General features: G+C 36.9%; 1 protein-coding gene across 3 annotated transcripts in view; it reads right to left on the minus strand.

The window, feature by feature from the left end:
• Positions 1–17,255, minus strand: part of ZCCHC11 (zinc finger, CCHC domain containing 11) — a 100,040-nt gene that overhangs the window by 32,103 nt on the left and 50,682 nt on the right. For all 3 annotated transcript variants that reach the window (XM_011973769.1, XM_011973770.1, XM_011973768.1), the window contains exons 13-19: positions 14,847–14,997; positions 11,100–11,186; positions 7,998–8,101; positions 4,962–5,019; positions 4,765–4,868; positions 4,386–4,475; positions 1,813–1,926 (exon numbers count right to left, since the gene is read on the minus strand). In XM_011973769.1, the coding sequence (XP_011829159.1) occupies positions 1,813–1,926; positions 4,386–4,475; positions 4,765–4,868; positions 4,962–5,019; positions 7,998–8,101; positions 11,100–11,186; positions 14,847–14,997 (708 nt within the window). The remainder of the gene's footprint in view (positions 1–1,812; positions 1,927–4,385; positions 4,476–4,764; positions 4,869–4,961; positions 5,020–7,997; positions 8,102–11,099; positions 11,187–14,846; positions 14,998–17,255) is intronic.

The following is a 17,255-nucleotide window of genomic DNA, read 5'->3' on the forward strand; positions in this document are numbered from 1 at the left end:
CAAGACTCCGTCTCAAAAAAAAAAAGAAAAAGAAATGAGCTATCAAGCCATGAAAAGACATGGAGGAAATTTAAATACATATCACTGAGTGACGGAAGTCAATCTGAAAAGGCTACATACTATATGATTCCAACAATATGATATTCTGGAAAAGTCAAAACTATGAAGACAGCACAAAGATTAGTGGTTGCCAGGGGTTGAAGGGAGGATGACTAGGCAAAGTACAAAAATTTTTAAGGCATTGAAAATAGTCTGTATGACACTATAATAGCATATATTGATGTATCATTATGATAAAATGTACACATCATTATATATTGCCCAAACCCTTAGAATATACAACATTAAGAGTAAATGTTAATTGCAAACTATGGACTTGGGGTGATTACATGTCAATGTAGGTTCATCAGTTGTAAAAAATGTACCACTCTGGTGGGGTTAATAATGGGGGAGGCTATGCATGTGTGGGTACAGGAGGTATGTTGGAAACTCTTTACTGTCCTCTCAATTTTGCTGTGAACTTAAAACAGCTCTGAAAAAATACTTTAAACACACACCCAAATATACATCACCCAACACAGATTCAGCAACTTAAATCTTTGGCTAGGAAAGGATTTAAACAAAAATTTAAAATTTTTATTTCCCGTCCACTGTTTAAAAGAGGGAAGGAAATGCTGGTAAAAACATATATATTCATTAGAACTTCTTAAAACTTACTAAGGCTATCTGACACCTACTATATGGCTTATAATTTTGTGATTTTTCTTTCTTTCTTTTTTTTTTTTTGAGATGGAGTCTCCCTCTCTGTCACCAGGCTGGAGTGCAGTGGTGTGATCGATTCTCCTGCCTCAGCCTCCTGAGTAGCTGGGATTACAGGCACGCACCATCATGCCTGGCTAAATTTTATATTTTTAGTAGAGACGGGGTTTCACCATGTTGGCCAGGATGGTCTCCATCTCTTGACCTTGTGATCTGTCTGCCTCGGCCTCCCAAAGTGCTAGGATTACAGACGTGAGCCACCGCGCCCGGCCTATTTTGTAATTTTCTTCTTTGCCATAACTATCAACATTTATGTGAAACCAGAGTATGTGACTCTTCCAACCAATTCTGATGCTTGTCTCCTAACTAAAAATAGTCACCATTCTAAAAAATTTGAATTGGATCCTCCCTAATGCCTACAAATCTACTTTGTGCCAAGAATCAGGAGGAAAAGATGGATGATTAATATCTCCTTTGTACCAATTTCAGAGAGTATAAATTGACTACAAAAAGGAACTTTATAAGTCACCAATTCTGAGTGAATGAGTATAATCTGTTTCTTTCAAAGTACATTCTTACGTTTAATGTAACTGATATGACTTTAGAAGAGATAAGGAAGAGTTTCCCCGGGTTCATTCTAAACCAAAATTCCCAAGGTTGACCAAAGCACACATAAGAATAAATCAATCTTCACTGCCAGGCAACAGGAGGGAAAATATTCTAGAAAGAAACCTGTGTACTTGCATCTTGGAGAATATAAAATATATGAGTTTATGGCTGGCTACAAGAACTTCACAATCATTCACAGCACTCTAGGACTGTAAAATTTAAAAACGTTACAAAAGATATTGAACGGTTCTGTTCATCTAATATTCTTTTGGTAGTCTATATTCTCCCATAATAAATTTTTCAAAAAGATTCATTGTTTAATTATAGCGTTAATGGAAAGAGAAAACTTAGGACATCGATGACATGAACCAAGCAAAATCTCCTGTGTTTAGATCTATTGTTTTCAAAAAAAAAAACTCGTTCATAGTTTTCTTAAACACCTACCTCTTGTAGAACTGGGATAACAGGTGGCTTTCTCTGCTGCAGAAAGTACAGCACCATAAGGATATATGCATATGAAGATAAACTTCCCCTGGAAGCATCCCCAATGTCACACCGCTAAAAAACAACATGATTGAAAACAAAACTTCAGAGTCTCATTCCATGCAGAATTATATTAAACATTCTGCCACATCATTTTTTTAACCCATAGAACTGGGTTAAACTGGATTAAAAATAAACTGCACCATCTATAATCCCAATACTCTGGGAGGTTGAGGCGAAAGAAAAGTTTGAACCCAGGAGGTCAAGACCAGCCTGGGTAACGCAGTGAGACCCCATCTGTACAAACAAACAAAAAACTACTACACATGATGTGGGGAAATAGGTACTCTCACACACTGCAGGTAAGAGTATAAATTAATACAAACACTATCAAGAATATCTGACAATATCACAATTACAAAAGCACATTTTCTTTGAACCAGTAATCCTATTCTAAGAATGTACCACACAAATACGCCAAAAAATATGTGAAATGACTAAGAAGGTTTTTTTAATTGCAGCACTATTATAATAGCAAAAATCAGAAATAATTTTAGGTTCATCAGTAAAGCACAGGTTTAAAATAACTAAGGACTACTCGCATAATGGAATGGCATGCAGCCATTAAAAAAGAACAAAGTCCCTGATGGTCTAGTGGTTAAGGAAAACATCTTTTTTAATAAATAAAAAATAAAAAAGAACAAGGAAGCCAGACATGGTGGCTCATGCCTGTCATCTCAGCACTTCGAAAGGCCGAGGAGGGTGGATTGCTTGAGCCCAAGAGTTCAAGAACAGTCTGGGCAACATGGCGAAACCCCGTCTCTACAAGAAATACAAAAAATAGTTGGGCGTGGTGGCATACACCTGTAGTCCCAGCTACTCAAGAGGCTAAGGTGGGAGGATCAATTGAGCCCAGGAGGTCAAGGTTGCAGTGAGCTGTAATTACACCACTTTACTCCAGCCTGGGCAACAGTAGGATCCCGTCTCAAAAATAAAAATAAAGGCTGGGCACATGGCTCAAGCCTCTAATCACAGCACTTTGGGAGGCTGAGGCGGGTGGATCACCTGAGGTCAGGAGTTCGAGACCGGTCTGGCCAATATGGCAAAACTCTGTCTCTGATAAAAATACAAAAATTAGCCAGGCGTGGTAGCAGGCACCTGTAATCCCAGCTACTCTGGAGGCTGAGGCAGGGAGAACTGCTTGAACCCAGGAGTGGGAGGCTGCAGTGAGCCGAGATTGTGCCACTGCACTCCAGCCTAAGCGACAGATCAAGATCCCATCTCAAAACAAACCATAAAATTAAAATAAAAATTAAAAAAAATAGGGGAGGGGGACGAGAGGGGGGAGAGGGGAGGAACAAAACCTGAAACAATCTTCAGACTTTTTCCCTTGAGCAAGGATTTAGCTTATATTCATATTTAAAGGGGAAAGGGGTGATTTTATTAACAGAATTCTATGTAGTTATAACAAAACTGTCATGTTAGAGTTACCTTGTTAGGCGAATCTAAAAAAGTAGGCATATCAAGTCTTGTATGTAGTATGTGCCTAAATGCTTTTCTAAGATACACTCTTGTCTAGAAAGACATGTACAGGAATATCTTTAAAAATATGCTTGCCAGTCAGGCACAGTAATCCCAGCACTTTGGGAGGCCGAGGCTGGAGGATCACTTGAGGTCAGGAGTTTGAGACCAGCCTGGCCAACACGGTGAAACCCCGTCTCTACTAAAAATACAAAACTTAGCCAGACATGGTGGTGAGTGCCTGTAATCCCAGCTACTTGGGAGGCTGAGGCAGGAGAATCGCTTAAACCCAGGAGGCGGAGGTTGCAGTGAGCTGAGATCCCACCACTGCACTCCAGCCTGGGCGAAAGAGCAACAATAACAGCAGCAACAATAACAAGAGCCTTCCTATAAGAAAAAGGAAGCTTTATGAAATGAAAATCTGACCAAGTTTCTCCCCTACTAAAACTCTTCCACTAACACATTAATAAAATTAATCATTTTACTGAGCAGCTACCATAAAGCAGGCACTATAATGAACTAGGGAAACAGAGGTCCCTGTCCTCATCTAGTTTAAACATTTAGCAAAAGAACAAGAAAACTAAATTCAATGTCGTAGCAAGTGTTATAATAGGAGAAGCATAAGGTATTATTGGTATTGTTTTGTTTTCTGGGTCATAAAAATTTATCACTAAACTCAAATATAAGATTTCTTAACTCAGAAATTCTTAACTAGGATGATATGCCAACTCCTATGCCTGGGGTTAAAAATCACTGCATTGAGAAATTTTACTGCTGAGAAACTGACTAGTCAGCTGCACATGGGAATAGAGCACATAGAGGAAAAAAAGACTGAGAGCCACCCTACTCTGATAGGTATCAATTCAACCTATATAATACTGAAAGTTTCTTTTTTTAAAAGCTCAGATAAACAAAATTGAGACAATATATTTCACAAATCTGATATAAGTATGTTTCACTTTAATTATCATGAGCATTACTACAAAGCAGATCATTAATTTCTTCATAAATACCTTAGCAAACACTTTCATAGTATATCCCAAATACTGCACTCTAGGATCAATAGCTGCATAAGTAGCTAGCATTCTTGTGTTATGTTGAGCCTGAAAAATAATTACATATTTGAAAGCATTTCAAATTTCTTAAACTACAAATCAGATTTTAAAATGTAATACACTCCAAATACAGAATATATAAATGTAAAATGTAAAATACCTATTAGTGAGTCAAACAAAAACTGACCTTCAATCTGAAGGAAGTATCAAGATAACTAGTAAAATACTTTTTCCTTATACTGTTCACATTTGAAAGTTTTAAACATAAAGGTAGAGTCAGTAATCTGTAAACTTTTAAAATGAAAAGTATATACATGGCCCATAAAGATAAACTTACCAATGTATTATATAAACTGATATCGCCTTCTAACCCACTTCGTCTGTGTTCAAATTTTACTATAGGCACTTTGGCAGTAGTTATAGGCAAAATGTTTCTTAAACCTAATTTAAAAATAAAAAAGACTTCAGTAGGTTAAATAATTTCCATATACGCTAAAAAAAAATTCTTTTGTTTTAAAGATTTAAAATTCATACCTGGATGTCTCTTAAGAATTTTTGCCAAATTTTCAATTATTTCCTTACAATTTAATTTCTAAAAAACAAACCAAATAAATAATAGTTTGACTCAATTTCACCTTGTGCAAATTCTACTTTAATCTAGGCATTTAATAGTAGCACTTAAAATTTCCAGCCATAAAGTCCTATAATAACATTGCTACTCCAAGTAAGTGATTCATAGACCTACAGTATCAGCATAATCTGGAAACTTCATAAAAATGCAGAATCTGAGGACCCTCCCCAGTCTACTAAATCATAATCTGCATTTTAACAGAATCTCAAGGTAATTCACATGTAGATTAAAGTTTGAGAAGCACAAAGACAGGAGAAGAATACGGTTTTCAAAAAGTGAATAAACAACTACAGGTGAGTTTGGCGAGGGCAAAACAATATAGCGATAAAGGACATAGGCTCTGAATTGAGACAAACTTGGATTCAAATCTTAAACTAAGTATTGATTAGCTGTGTGACTGACCAAATGTTTAACCTCTCTGAGCATCACATTACTATTCTATAAAATCAAGACAATCACAAACTCCTGTCCTGCAAAGCTGTTGGGAGGATTACATGAGATTATGTATGTAAAGCACTCAGCAGAATGCCTGGCACAAAATAAGCCTTGAAATCTGTGAGTTATTTATTATTACTATGTTGATGTGGAAAAGTAAGATACTCCTATTATCACCAGCACCTATTTCTCCATGGAAATTCTTACCTCTGTAAATGTAAATGTGTTACTGTTGTAAAAACCAGAGACAGCAGATTTGGTATGGTAATGATAATCATAATACATAATGATTATGGCATTAAAAATTAACTGGAAATAGCTGAAGGGTATAAACATCAATCCCAAGAGTTATAAAGTAACTTCCATTTTTCCAACATGTTCTTTTTAGCTACATGAGAGCAGGAGCCATTGCAGCTAAACCAAAGGATTTCAAAGACACCATTAGTTACTAATTCACATATGATAAAATTAACAAAGGAGGTAATTTTTCTCTTTATTATTCAAGAATACAATTACGCTAAATCTTAAAAGTTTCAATTATGGCTCATCTGAAAGAAAATGATTTATTATTTTCATTGTTTCAACTTCCCAGTAGGAATGGCACATATTATATATAATATACAAACCCTTAGTGATTAGAAGTTTAATTAATAAGTTTTACATAGAAGATATCTAAACTCTAACCTCTTTCCTGGGTAAAAAAATCATTTCCTATTCCCTCAATTTTACTCTTCAGAATGGAGAAGGGCAGCCACTTTCCAAGTAGGTGGCTCTAAGCAGAATTTAGTAAAGGAGAACAAATAAAATACTTGCAACTTTTCAGTTTCTTTATAAAACAAGATATTAAGACACCAGAAGCAACCTCTTATGGCCAGAAATAAGTCATCATTGCCATCTTTACTCCGGGTCTAACAATTTCAAAACCACCTTTCGAAAGAATGATTTTAGAAAAGCACACTATTCTGCTGAATTCTTTTATAATGTAACAGAGGCGATACTGACACCACTACAGATGCCAGAAGCTGGGCCTCACCCCAATCTTGCAAGCAGTCCCTCATTTTAAAACATAAATACCAATAGCTAGGCTGGTAAAGGACTGAACATCTGCAAGGATACCCTCCTTTGCTAGTTGCCGTTGAGAAGGCCTGGGACACTTCTTCCCTGTCCAATCAGTCCTTTTCTTCCCTGGAGCTTGGACAATCTCCTTCCCACTATTAAGGCCTGGTATACAAAAAAGGAAAGCGTAAGTACCCACTCTCACTGCTGAAATTGCACTTGGGGAAGGTCTGCTCCTGGCATCTCACGGTGCAACTCAGAAAGCTATCAGTTTCAGAAAGCAGTGGTTAGGTTCTACAGTACTATTAGTACTATATTTCAGCTACATTATGGGTTAAAAAAATTACAGAGAGGCAGTGAGATACAACGGAAAGAGCATGAACTCTGGAGTCAGACAGACCTGGGTTACGAATCCCGGCTCCAAGAATTACTAGCTGTGTGAACTTGGACAAGTCAGTTTATCTTTCAAAGCCTCAGTTTCCTCATCTGTAAAATGGGGGAAATAATACCTACCTCGAAGGTGGTTGTAAGAATGAAATGAGATAATGTATGTAAAAGTGTATACTGGGAACTCAATAAATGTTAGTTCTCCTCCCCGCCCAAAATGAGTTTCTAAAAGCTATCTTGGCATTTTATTTATTTATTATTTTTTTGAGACGGAGTCTCACTCTGTCGCCAGGCTGGAGTGCAGTGGTGCGACCTCAGCTCACTGCAACCTCTGCCTCCCGGGTTCAAGTGATTCTCCTGCCTCAGCCTCCGAGTAGCTGGGACTACAGGCGTGTGCCACCATGCCCAGCTGATTTTTTTATTTTTCATAGAGACGGGGTTTCACCATGTTGGCCAAGAGTTTCTCGATCTCTTGACCTCATGATCTGCCCGCCTCGGCCTCCCAAAGTGCTGGGATTATAGGCGTGAGCCACTGTGCCCAGCCCTTAGCATATCATTTATAACATTGCTTCTATGGAAAAAATTTTATGTGAGTGGCCAAAAATTATAACTAACTTTTAGAACAAAACCAATTATAAATTAGATGACCACCTGTATTTACTACCTGTAGTAATACAAAGACGTCATCTAATGAAAGAGATATGAGAAGACAAAGTATGAAAGATCAATGTTCACTACGAAACTGAAGCATCAGCTTCTCATTGGTTCTAGTGAAAAAATTCCAACTTTGTGGTATATTAACTTTTTCCGAAAATTCATTACAAATCACTTATAACTCTCAGTCACGTGGTTTTTGTATCATAAAATTACTGAAACACTTTTAAGATTTCAATGTCTTCTAAATTGAAAATGCTATTGTTTTCATATTTCAAACATTTATTTTGCTAATATATTTATACAAAGAGTGATACCACATTTTTATCACTATCACGTACAAAAATAAAAATAGAATCGTCATTGGGAGAAAATAAACTTACATAACGCTTTCCAAACACTCTTACCTCTGCATTTTCATGGCCTTCCAGGGTCATACAAATATCCAGATCACTATCACGAAATCCAAATCCATTCTTAGAAGAGCCAAATAAGCACAATCTTGCCTTTTCTAAGCAAAGGAAAACAAAGTCCAAAGTCTTATTATTAGCAGAGAGGAGGAGTCTTCTATTATCTACTAATGACCTAATACAACATACTCTCGTCGTTTTCTATGATTTAAGTTACTTATCACTGGAAGAAATACTGAGAAATTCCAAAATATCTTGAGCTCAAGCTTTTGTCCAAGTTCCCATACCCATGTACCCAACTGCTTTTTCCAATTTTCCACAGACATCATAAATTCAACATCTGAACTATCAACTTTACCCCAAATCTATTATTATTTCTATTATCACTGTTCTTAGCAAATAGTATCATCATGCACCCAGTTGCCCACATCAGAAATACAGGTGCAATACTTAGTAACTCTCTCTCAGTGTCCACGTCCAAACAATCATTGAGACTTTTAGTTTTTTCTGACTTACGTAATAAATCCACCTGCTTTTATACATTCTCAACATCACTACCAATAGTTAAGATCAATATTTGAGGACTGCCCTCTTAAAGATAAATTAGATCTTTCAAAGCACAATTCATGTAGGTTTACAAACATCACCTTAGTATATGATTCTCTTCCAAAAATGAGTAATTATAGTCCACTTGATATAAATTATGATAGGGTTACCCTTCAGACTCAGTGTCATCTAATAACAGCTACCATTTCAAATAAGCTATGGTTTAACAGAGTTGGATTTTTCTTCCTATTACGTTTTTTTTTTTTTAGAGACAGGGTCTTGCTATGTTGCCCAGGCTACAGCACGCTGGCTATTCTTAACAGGCACAATCATTATACACTACAGCCTCGAACCCCTCGCCTCAAGCAATACTCCCACCTCAACCTCCCAAGTGGCTGGGATAACACGTGTGTGCCACTGGGCCTGGCTCTTCCTATTAATTCTAAAGTAGACTACACATTTAGATAGGACATTTATACTTTCAAAACTTCATACCCCCATCCAGTTCTGATGCTCTACTTGAAATTTCAATGATAGCTGAGAGGCAAAAAAGAAACTATACTCATCAACAAATAAAAAGGAGCATGAGTTTTATATAATAGAGACTTAGATTTGGTCAATACTTTATATAGTCCTATAATCCCAGTGTTTCAGGAAGCCAAGGTAGGAGGATCATTTGCGGTCAGGAGTTTGAGACCAGCCTGGGCAACATGGTGAGACTTTGTCTTTACAAAAAAATTTTAAAATGAAAAAGAAGGCAGGGTGCAGTGGCTCATGCCTGTAATCCTAGAATTCTGGGAAGCTGAGGTAGGTGGATCACTTGAGTTCAGGAGTTTCAGACCTGCTTGGAAAACATGGTAAGACTCCATCTCTACAAAAAATAATCTGCTGGGTGTGGTGGCGTGTACCTGTGGTCCCAGCTACTCAGGAGACTAAGGTAGGAGGATCGCTTGAACCTCAGAGGTCAAGGCTGAACCCTAATGACATGATCGCACCACTGCAGTTGAGCCCGGGTGACAGAGCAATATCCTATTTCATATATATATGTATGTATTCTTTTTTTTCTTTTTGAGATGAAGTTTCGCTCTTGTTGCCCAGGCTGAAGTGCAAAGGCATGATCTTGGCTCACTGCAACCTCTGCCTCCCAGGTTCAAGTGATTCTCCTGCCTTGGCGGAGTAGCTGGGACTACAGACATGTGCCACCACACCCAGCAAATTTTTGTATTTTTAGTAGAGACGGGTTTCACAGTGTTGGCCAGGCTCGTTTGAAACTCCTGACCTCAGGTGATCCACCTGCCTCAGCCTCCCAAAGTGCTGGGATTATAGGCGTAAGCCACTGCACCTGGCCAAAAAAAATTTTTTTAATAAAAAGTAAATTAGCCAAGCACGGTGGCACACACCTGTAGTCCTAACGACTTGGGAGGCTAAGGCAGGAGGATTGCTTGAGCCCGGCAGTTTGAGGCTGCAGTGAGCTATGATCATGCCACTGCACTCCAGTCTGGACAACAGAGTGAGACCCTGTCTCTAAAAAACAATAATGATAATATAATTTTTTAATTAAAAAATACTTTGTTTTCAAATACTTTTAAATGCAATATATAGCACATAACAGGTCATCTTGTAAAAGTACAAATTCATTCTGATTGTAAGTCAACTTTTATCCTTTTCTAAAATATTTAGTCACAAAAATCTTGATTCTTCATCCCCATGCCCAAAACTTACTCTTCCTGCTCTCTCTGCCTCTGTTATATAGGACCACCCACTGTTACTGTTATAGCAAAAACCTTGAAACCATCCTTGATTTCTTTCTTTCTCTCATGCCTCACATTTTCCATCAGCAAATCCTGTTGGTTCTACCATCAAAATATATCCCAAATCTGACCACTTCTCATCTACTCTGGACTCACACAGCAGCCTCCTAAATGTTCTACTTGCTTCTAGTCTTATAGCCCAGCAACCCATTCTCTCAGATCATGTCATTAATTAACTAAAAATCCTCTAAAAGATTCTCATTAGGTACTCAAAATAAAATCCAAAGTCTTTCTACCAACCTCCATAAGGCACTAATGACTTAATTCCTAGACCACCTCTCTGACCTCTTCTATACATTACAATCTACCTTTAGTACTCCACTCCAGCCACACTTACTTCCAGACTACTCCTCAAATACGCCAGACATAATCTAGTCTTGTTCCATCAACAACGTTTTCTCCTTGGATATTTATATAACTTGCTCCTTCATGTTATTCAGGATTCTGCTCAAATGCTACCTTATGAGAGAGGCCTATCATAACACCCCGTCACTTCTTTTATCTCCTACACATTTAACAGCATGTATTATTTGCTAATATAATATTATATATTTATTAGTCAACTGTTTGTCTCCCCATTTGAAACATAAGCTTCATGAGGTTTCATCTCTTTTATTAGAATTGTATTCCCAGCAACTAGAATAGTACTTAACACATAACATTCAATCAATATTTTTAAATAAATGAAACTCAAGACATGACTACAGCAAAAATGCAATAAATTTTTTAACCTATGACATACCATCATATTCTTTTTGAATAAACTTTTCCAAGCCAATTAAAATTTGCTCCCTGTTGTGTTGTTCAGAACAAGGTGGTGATAACTCATCTGGGTTTACAAAAAGAAGAAAAAAGGAAAAAGAAAAGTAAGGAAAACGAAATCTGAACACATGTTCAAGTTTTTACCCTAAAAATTTTACTTACAGTTTGTTCATTATTTGTTGACTTCTCTGACTTTAAAACGAGAAATGTTACTGGGGAAGGGTCTGGGAGATAGAAGGAAAAAAACTGTTTTTCTGTTTTAGCCACCCAAGGGAAGAAATGAAACAGAAAAATAATTTTTAAAATATATATATATATGAACATTTCACATGATCATTTTCCGTATATCTACAAACCTATTTACTTCTTCACTCTCCCCCATATCCATGCTTATTTTCCCATCTGTTAAGATCTGTATTCATATTGCTACACTAGGCATCTGGCCCATTCAAATTTAACAGTTCCCTCAAATGCCTGGTCAAAATTTCTATCTTCCCTATAAACTGTTCTGCCTAACCACAGCCTTCAATGCTCTCTCCTTAGTTTCACTTCTTTAGTTCTTCAAACTGTGTGCCACAGTCTAGTACCTGATTTATTTTGTTCTTTTGGTTTTCTACTTATTTCATTTATATTCATCTTATTTTTCCAAGTAAGTCCATATATTTCTTGAGAACAAAGTCTTTTTTTCCCTATCTCTTCCAAATTTATCCCCAAAAGTTAATACAGTAACAGGAACAAAGCAGTAATTTATTAAGAATTTGTTATAATGAATTAAACTAACATTCAGCTTTTTAAAAATAAATGCAGTTATCAGTGCTTACAGAAGAAGGGGAGTTAAATAAATGAAATTCATGTAATTTGTTAATTTGTTTTTAGGGCAGTGAAACTATTCTGTATGACACTCTAATGGTGGATACACGACACAGTGCACTTGTCAAAACCCACAGAATTTTGCAGCACAAAGAGTCAGCCTTAATGTATGCAATTTTAAAAAAATCATCTAGGAGGTTGGGGATCTCAGGATGTAATGCAGACTGTGACAAAATAATCTAACTGTATTATAAATGTACGAAACAACTTCACATGAGGGAGTGGGGGGAAAGGTGCTGACCTAAGTAAATTTGAAAATGAGTGGAAATCAATAAGACTAAGAAACGACACATAAGCACTGTACTCTAATAAAGTTGTTTCCCACAGGGGTATTGATTTAACAGTTCCGATACTGCTATATATATGTACTAAAATGGAACAACTTTAAAAATGAATAATAGATGGTAGGAAACAGGTTTCTCACTGCTGGAGTGGGAGTTTACATATACGCGTGGCTAAAACGAGCCATGTGGTAATGGGTTAGAGATGCATATACCATTACGAAATCATGTTTGGTTTAATACAGATAAGATGGCTACATATAGGCTGTGTGTGGTGGCTCACGCCTGTAATCCCAGCACTCTGGGAAGCCGAGGAGGGTGGACCACGAGGTCAGGAGATAAAACCATCCTGTCTAACACAGTGAAACCCCATCTCTACTAAAAATACAAAAAATTAGCCGGGTGTGGTGGCGGATGCCTGTAGTACCAGCTACTCGGGAGGCTGAGGCAGGAGAATGGTGTGAACCCGGCAGGCAGAGTTTGCAGTGAGCTGAGATCGCGCCACTGCACTCCAGCCTGGGCGACAGGGTGAGACTCTGTCTCAAAAAAAAAAAAAGACGGCTACATACAGAAATATTTATAGTAAGTTTATACACATAAGTTAGTATACACACACACATTTTCTTGCTCTGAGATGGCCTCGAAGCAACAACAGCCCAGTAACAGCAAGCACACCTAGTGTTTAGGTCTTAGTTTCTAATATCATTCTCCAATAAAAGGAACCACTGCTCCTTGGACAAATGCCTAATTCTAGGAGTAGGGCACAAAATATACATGAAGTGCCAGGAGCATCTTATAGTGCCAGAAAATATGAAAGTGTTAAAACCCAAACAAACAAAAAAACCACACACTGATGGATATATATAAAAGGGACCAGGAAGACAAGTAAAACAGCTCCCAATGGCCAAAGCTGGAATAATCTGAACAAAAGAAAATTATATTCCATTATAACCCAAAGTATCAAATATCTATGAGCCCACATTGAGATAACTGAGTAAATAAGTAAAAATAAATGTAAATTGTATCTTAATAAAGCTGCTAAAAAAACACGTGCCATGACCCAGCCATTCTAAGTATTTAGCCAAGATAAATGAAAGCGTATGTCCATACCCAGACCCACAGAGCCAAAATTTTGAAATGAGACAAATATTTATCAACAGGTGAATGGATAAACAAATTGTGGTATAGCCATACAATGGAATACTACTCAGATACAAGAAGAAATTAACCACTGACACACAACATAAATGAATCTCAAAGTAATTATACCGAGCAAAAAAAGCCAGACAAAAAAAGAATACATTCTGTATAATTCCACTTATACAGAACTCTAGAAAATGCAAACTATCTATAGTGACAAAAGCAGAAAAGTAGTTGCCTGGTGGGAAGTGGAAATGAGGAAGAAGGGAGAGATTACAATGAAGCACTAAATGTTATAACCAGAAATTTTATCTTACCTGGACACAGGAAGTAATTCATAAATGTCTGCTGAGTAAAGGTGACTACCAGGTACTCTGTAAACGTTTGCTGAATAAAGGCATGCAAGGCTTTCCCAAAAATATCTTTATAGCCTTATCTCTCTCTATTGCCTTTCTTATACCCTACCAAATCAAAGGCAATTATTCCCCCAAACAAACTATGCACTTTATGCTTTTTTTTTTTTTGAGACGGAGTCTCACTCTGTTGCCCAGGCTGGAGTACTGTGGCACAATCTTGGCTCACCACAACCTCTGCCTCCCAGGTTCAAGCGATTCTCCTACTTCAGATTCCCGAGTAACTGGGACTACAGGCACCCGCCACCATGCCTGGCTAATTTTTATGTTTTTAGTAGAGACAGGGTTTCACCATGTTGGCCAGGCTGGTCTCGAACTCCTGATCTCATGATCCACCTGCCTCGGCCTCCCAAAGTGCTGGGATTACAGGTGTGGGCCACTGTGCCCAGTCACTCTATGCTTTTATGAATAATCTCTGACGTTTAAAAATGCAACTCAATCCATCTCAAATACCACATCATTAATCCTGATTCCTCTAATCCACCCCAGAAAAAATTGTGTTTACACGGCGTTTCGTTTACCACTACTATAGCACGTAACACATTCTATCTTCAATTATGGTAATTTACATAAATGCCATATTAATCCATCTAGAGCAGTTTTATCCAAGAATGTTGCAATGATGAAAATGTTCTCTATCAATGCTATCCAGTGCAGCAGCCACTAGCCACATATAGCTACTGAGTACTTGAGATACGTCTAGTATAAAACTGAAGAACTTGGTTTTAACTTAATTTTAATTGATTTAAATTTAAAAGCCACATAGGCTAGACGCTACCAAGTTAGACAGTTCATATCCATATTCTAAGTTCCTTAAAAGCAATATATATGGACTCTCAATTTCCCTTGGCATTTACCACGATGCCCTGCACATAGTAGTCATTTAGTATATATGTGTGCTTGGGTATCTATTCAAACACCTCCAGCAAAACAAAATGTAAACAAACTTTTTAAATCAGAAAATTAATATTTAATATCTAAGAAGGAATCTACTCCCAAGAGCTGTAGTAATGACAGACTTACCAAAACATCTTTTACATACTAAATCGAGTATTTCCCGAAATCGGTTTGTCATCGGTGGTAGAGGTTTTAGATCAATTTTCCTAAAATCCTCTGGGCAATCATTCTTTGAATGGCCATCCTTTTTGCAGATGCTGCATACTATCGTTGGTGGCTACACGAAGATAAAAAGAAATCTAATTTAATAAACTTTTGAGGGACTTCATCACTTATGAAGTCAATTCAAAAAGAATCTTTTATGTAACTCAGTTTTGATAACCTGTGCTTCCAGGAGGTAATTTTTTAAAAAACATGTTGTTAAAACGCAGTATTAGCTACAAAAAACTTTTTTGAGTCAACCACTTTTTCTTCCCCAGTAAAATTATATCAAGGATTAAATTTACCTGAAAATAAAAGATACAGAAAATGCCAGAAGATGCAGAAGGTATGAGTTCATTCAAACAGCTCCCAAAGGAAAATATATGCATTATATTTTTAACTTACTGAGATCTAACAAAATAGGTTATAAAGAAATTTTAAGGTGCACCTTTCATTTCACTCCAAACATTTTCTATTTTCTGAACCAATCACAGAACCCTCCACTTAGTTGGTTCAATTTATTACATTAGTTGCTCAAGAGACCAAACCACAGACTGAACACTAAAAATAAATTAGCTTCATACGAAGAGTAACTTATTCAACAGCCACACAAAATGAACTCCAAACCCTCATAACCATTTTAATGTATTTCAATGGACACCAAACAGGTGGTTAAAACACAAAAATTTATGCCAACTCGATGAAACAAACACATATGTTTAAGAAACACCAATACTCTTTTCTTTATTGTAATATGCCTAGATCCTAAAGTGTCCTTCTCCAGTGTTAGCCTGGTCATAAATTCTGATACAAATTATATAAGGAAATCTCTCTTTGTAAGAATAATGCACTGTGGGCTAATTAACAGTACTACAAGAATCTCTACCAGCTTTTCAAAGCTTTTTCTTTAAAAAATGACATATTTAGGCAGGAAACTCTTTAAATAGTAAAAATGAAAACTAGAGAAACAGTACTTACCCTAAGTTTCCAGGAAAAAAAGTATAAAGGATAAGACATGTAAACTGAAGTTATATAATTAAGTTTTCTAAAAACCTGCAATTTATTTGATGCTTTCAATAGTCCATGTGCTCTAAATACTGCAACCGAGATAAAATGTAACAGATGTATATTTATATAGACTGAAGAAATACTGCTTATCCGGAGGGGGAAATGGGGAGGTGCTGGTCAAAGGGTACAAAGTTTCATCTATGCAAAATAAGTAAGTTCTGGAGATCTGCACAAAGTAGGGCCTAAGATTAATAATACTGTATTATATTCTTAAATTTGCTAATAAGGTACCTCTTAAGTTCTCTAACTACAAAAGGAAAAAAAGAGGAGGGTACTTTTGGAGCTGATGGATGGAGAGGTTTTCTGTGGCATTGACAGTGATAATAATATATATATACTTAAGTTCAAACACATCCAGTTGTAGACATTAAATATCTATAGCTTTTTAAATGCTAGTCATACCTTAATAAAGCAGATTTTTAAAAAATAGGCAATACTGTTTAATAATTAGGTTAAACACCTTCAAGCTTGTCAATAATTACTGATAAAACAATAAGCCTGGATAAGGCTAGATGACTTTCCTTTTTTTTTCTTTAATATTCTACTTGGCTTATGCATGATCTGTATAATCATTTTTTCATATGGATAATGATAATGATATTTCAATTCTGTGCAATGCACTTGAAGTAACGTGACTCGGTTAAAACTTTATTTTATTTGCAAAGCAGTTATCGCTTACTTCCTGTTCAATAGGTTTTTTCCTATGATTTTAAATGATTTCCTTTATGAGTTAAAGTTCAGACTATCTGGCCAGCTGGAGTAGCTCACATCTATAATCCCAGCACTTTGGGAGGCCAAGGCAGGCGAACCGCTTCAGCTCACGAGTTCAAGAACAGCCTGGGCAATATGGCGAAACCCCGTCTCTACAAAAAAATACAAAAATTAGCCAGACATGGTGGTGTGTGCCTGTAGTCCCAGCTACTCAGGAGGCTGAGGTGGGAGAATGGCTTGAGTCCGGGAGGCGGATTGCACCACTGCATTTCAGCCTGGGCGACAGAGCCAGACCTTGTCTCAAAATAATAATAAGTTCATACTATCTTACTTCAAAAGTAGGAAAGTTTGGATTCCTGTAATTCATACAGGATAAGCTGAAATCCAGAGGCTCAGTAGCAGAAACAGAAACTGGATTCTTCATTTTTTTGACTACTAATCTTAGTTTCCCTCAACTACTATTAGTATGCCTATATTTCCCCCGTCTAAAAATATCTCCCCAGCACTTTGGGAGGCCAAGACAGGCGGATCACGAGGTCAGGAGATCGAGACCAT

This window comes from Mandrillus leucophaeus, unplaced genomic scaffold (assembly GCF_000951045.1).
Source record: "Mandrillus leucophaeus isolate KB7577 unplaced genomic scaffold, Mleu.le_1.0 Scaffold14, whole genome shotgun sequence".
In the NCBI taxonomy this organism is placed as follows: Eukaryota; Metazoa; Chordata; class Mammalia; order Primates; family Cercopithecidae; genus Mandrillus; species Mandrillus leucophaeus.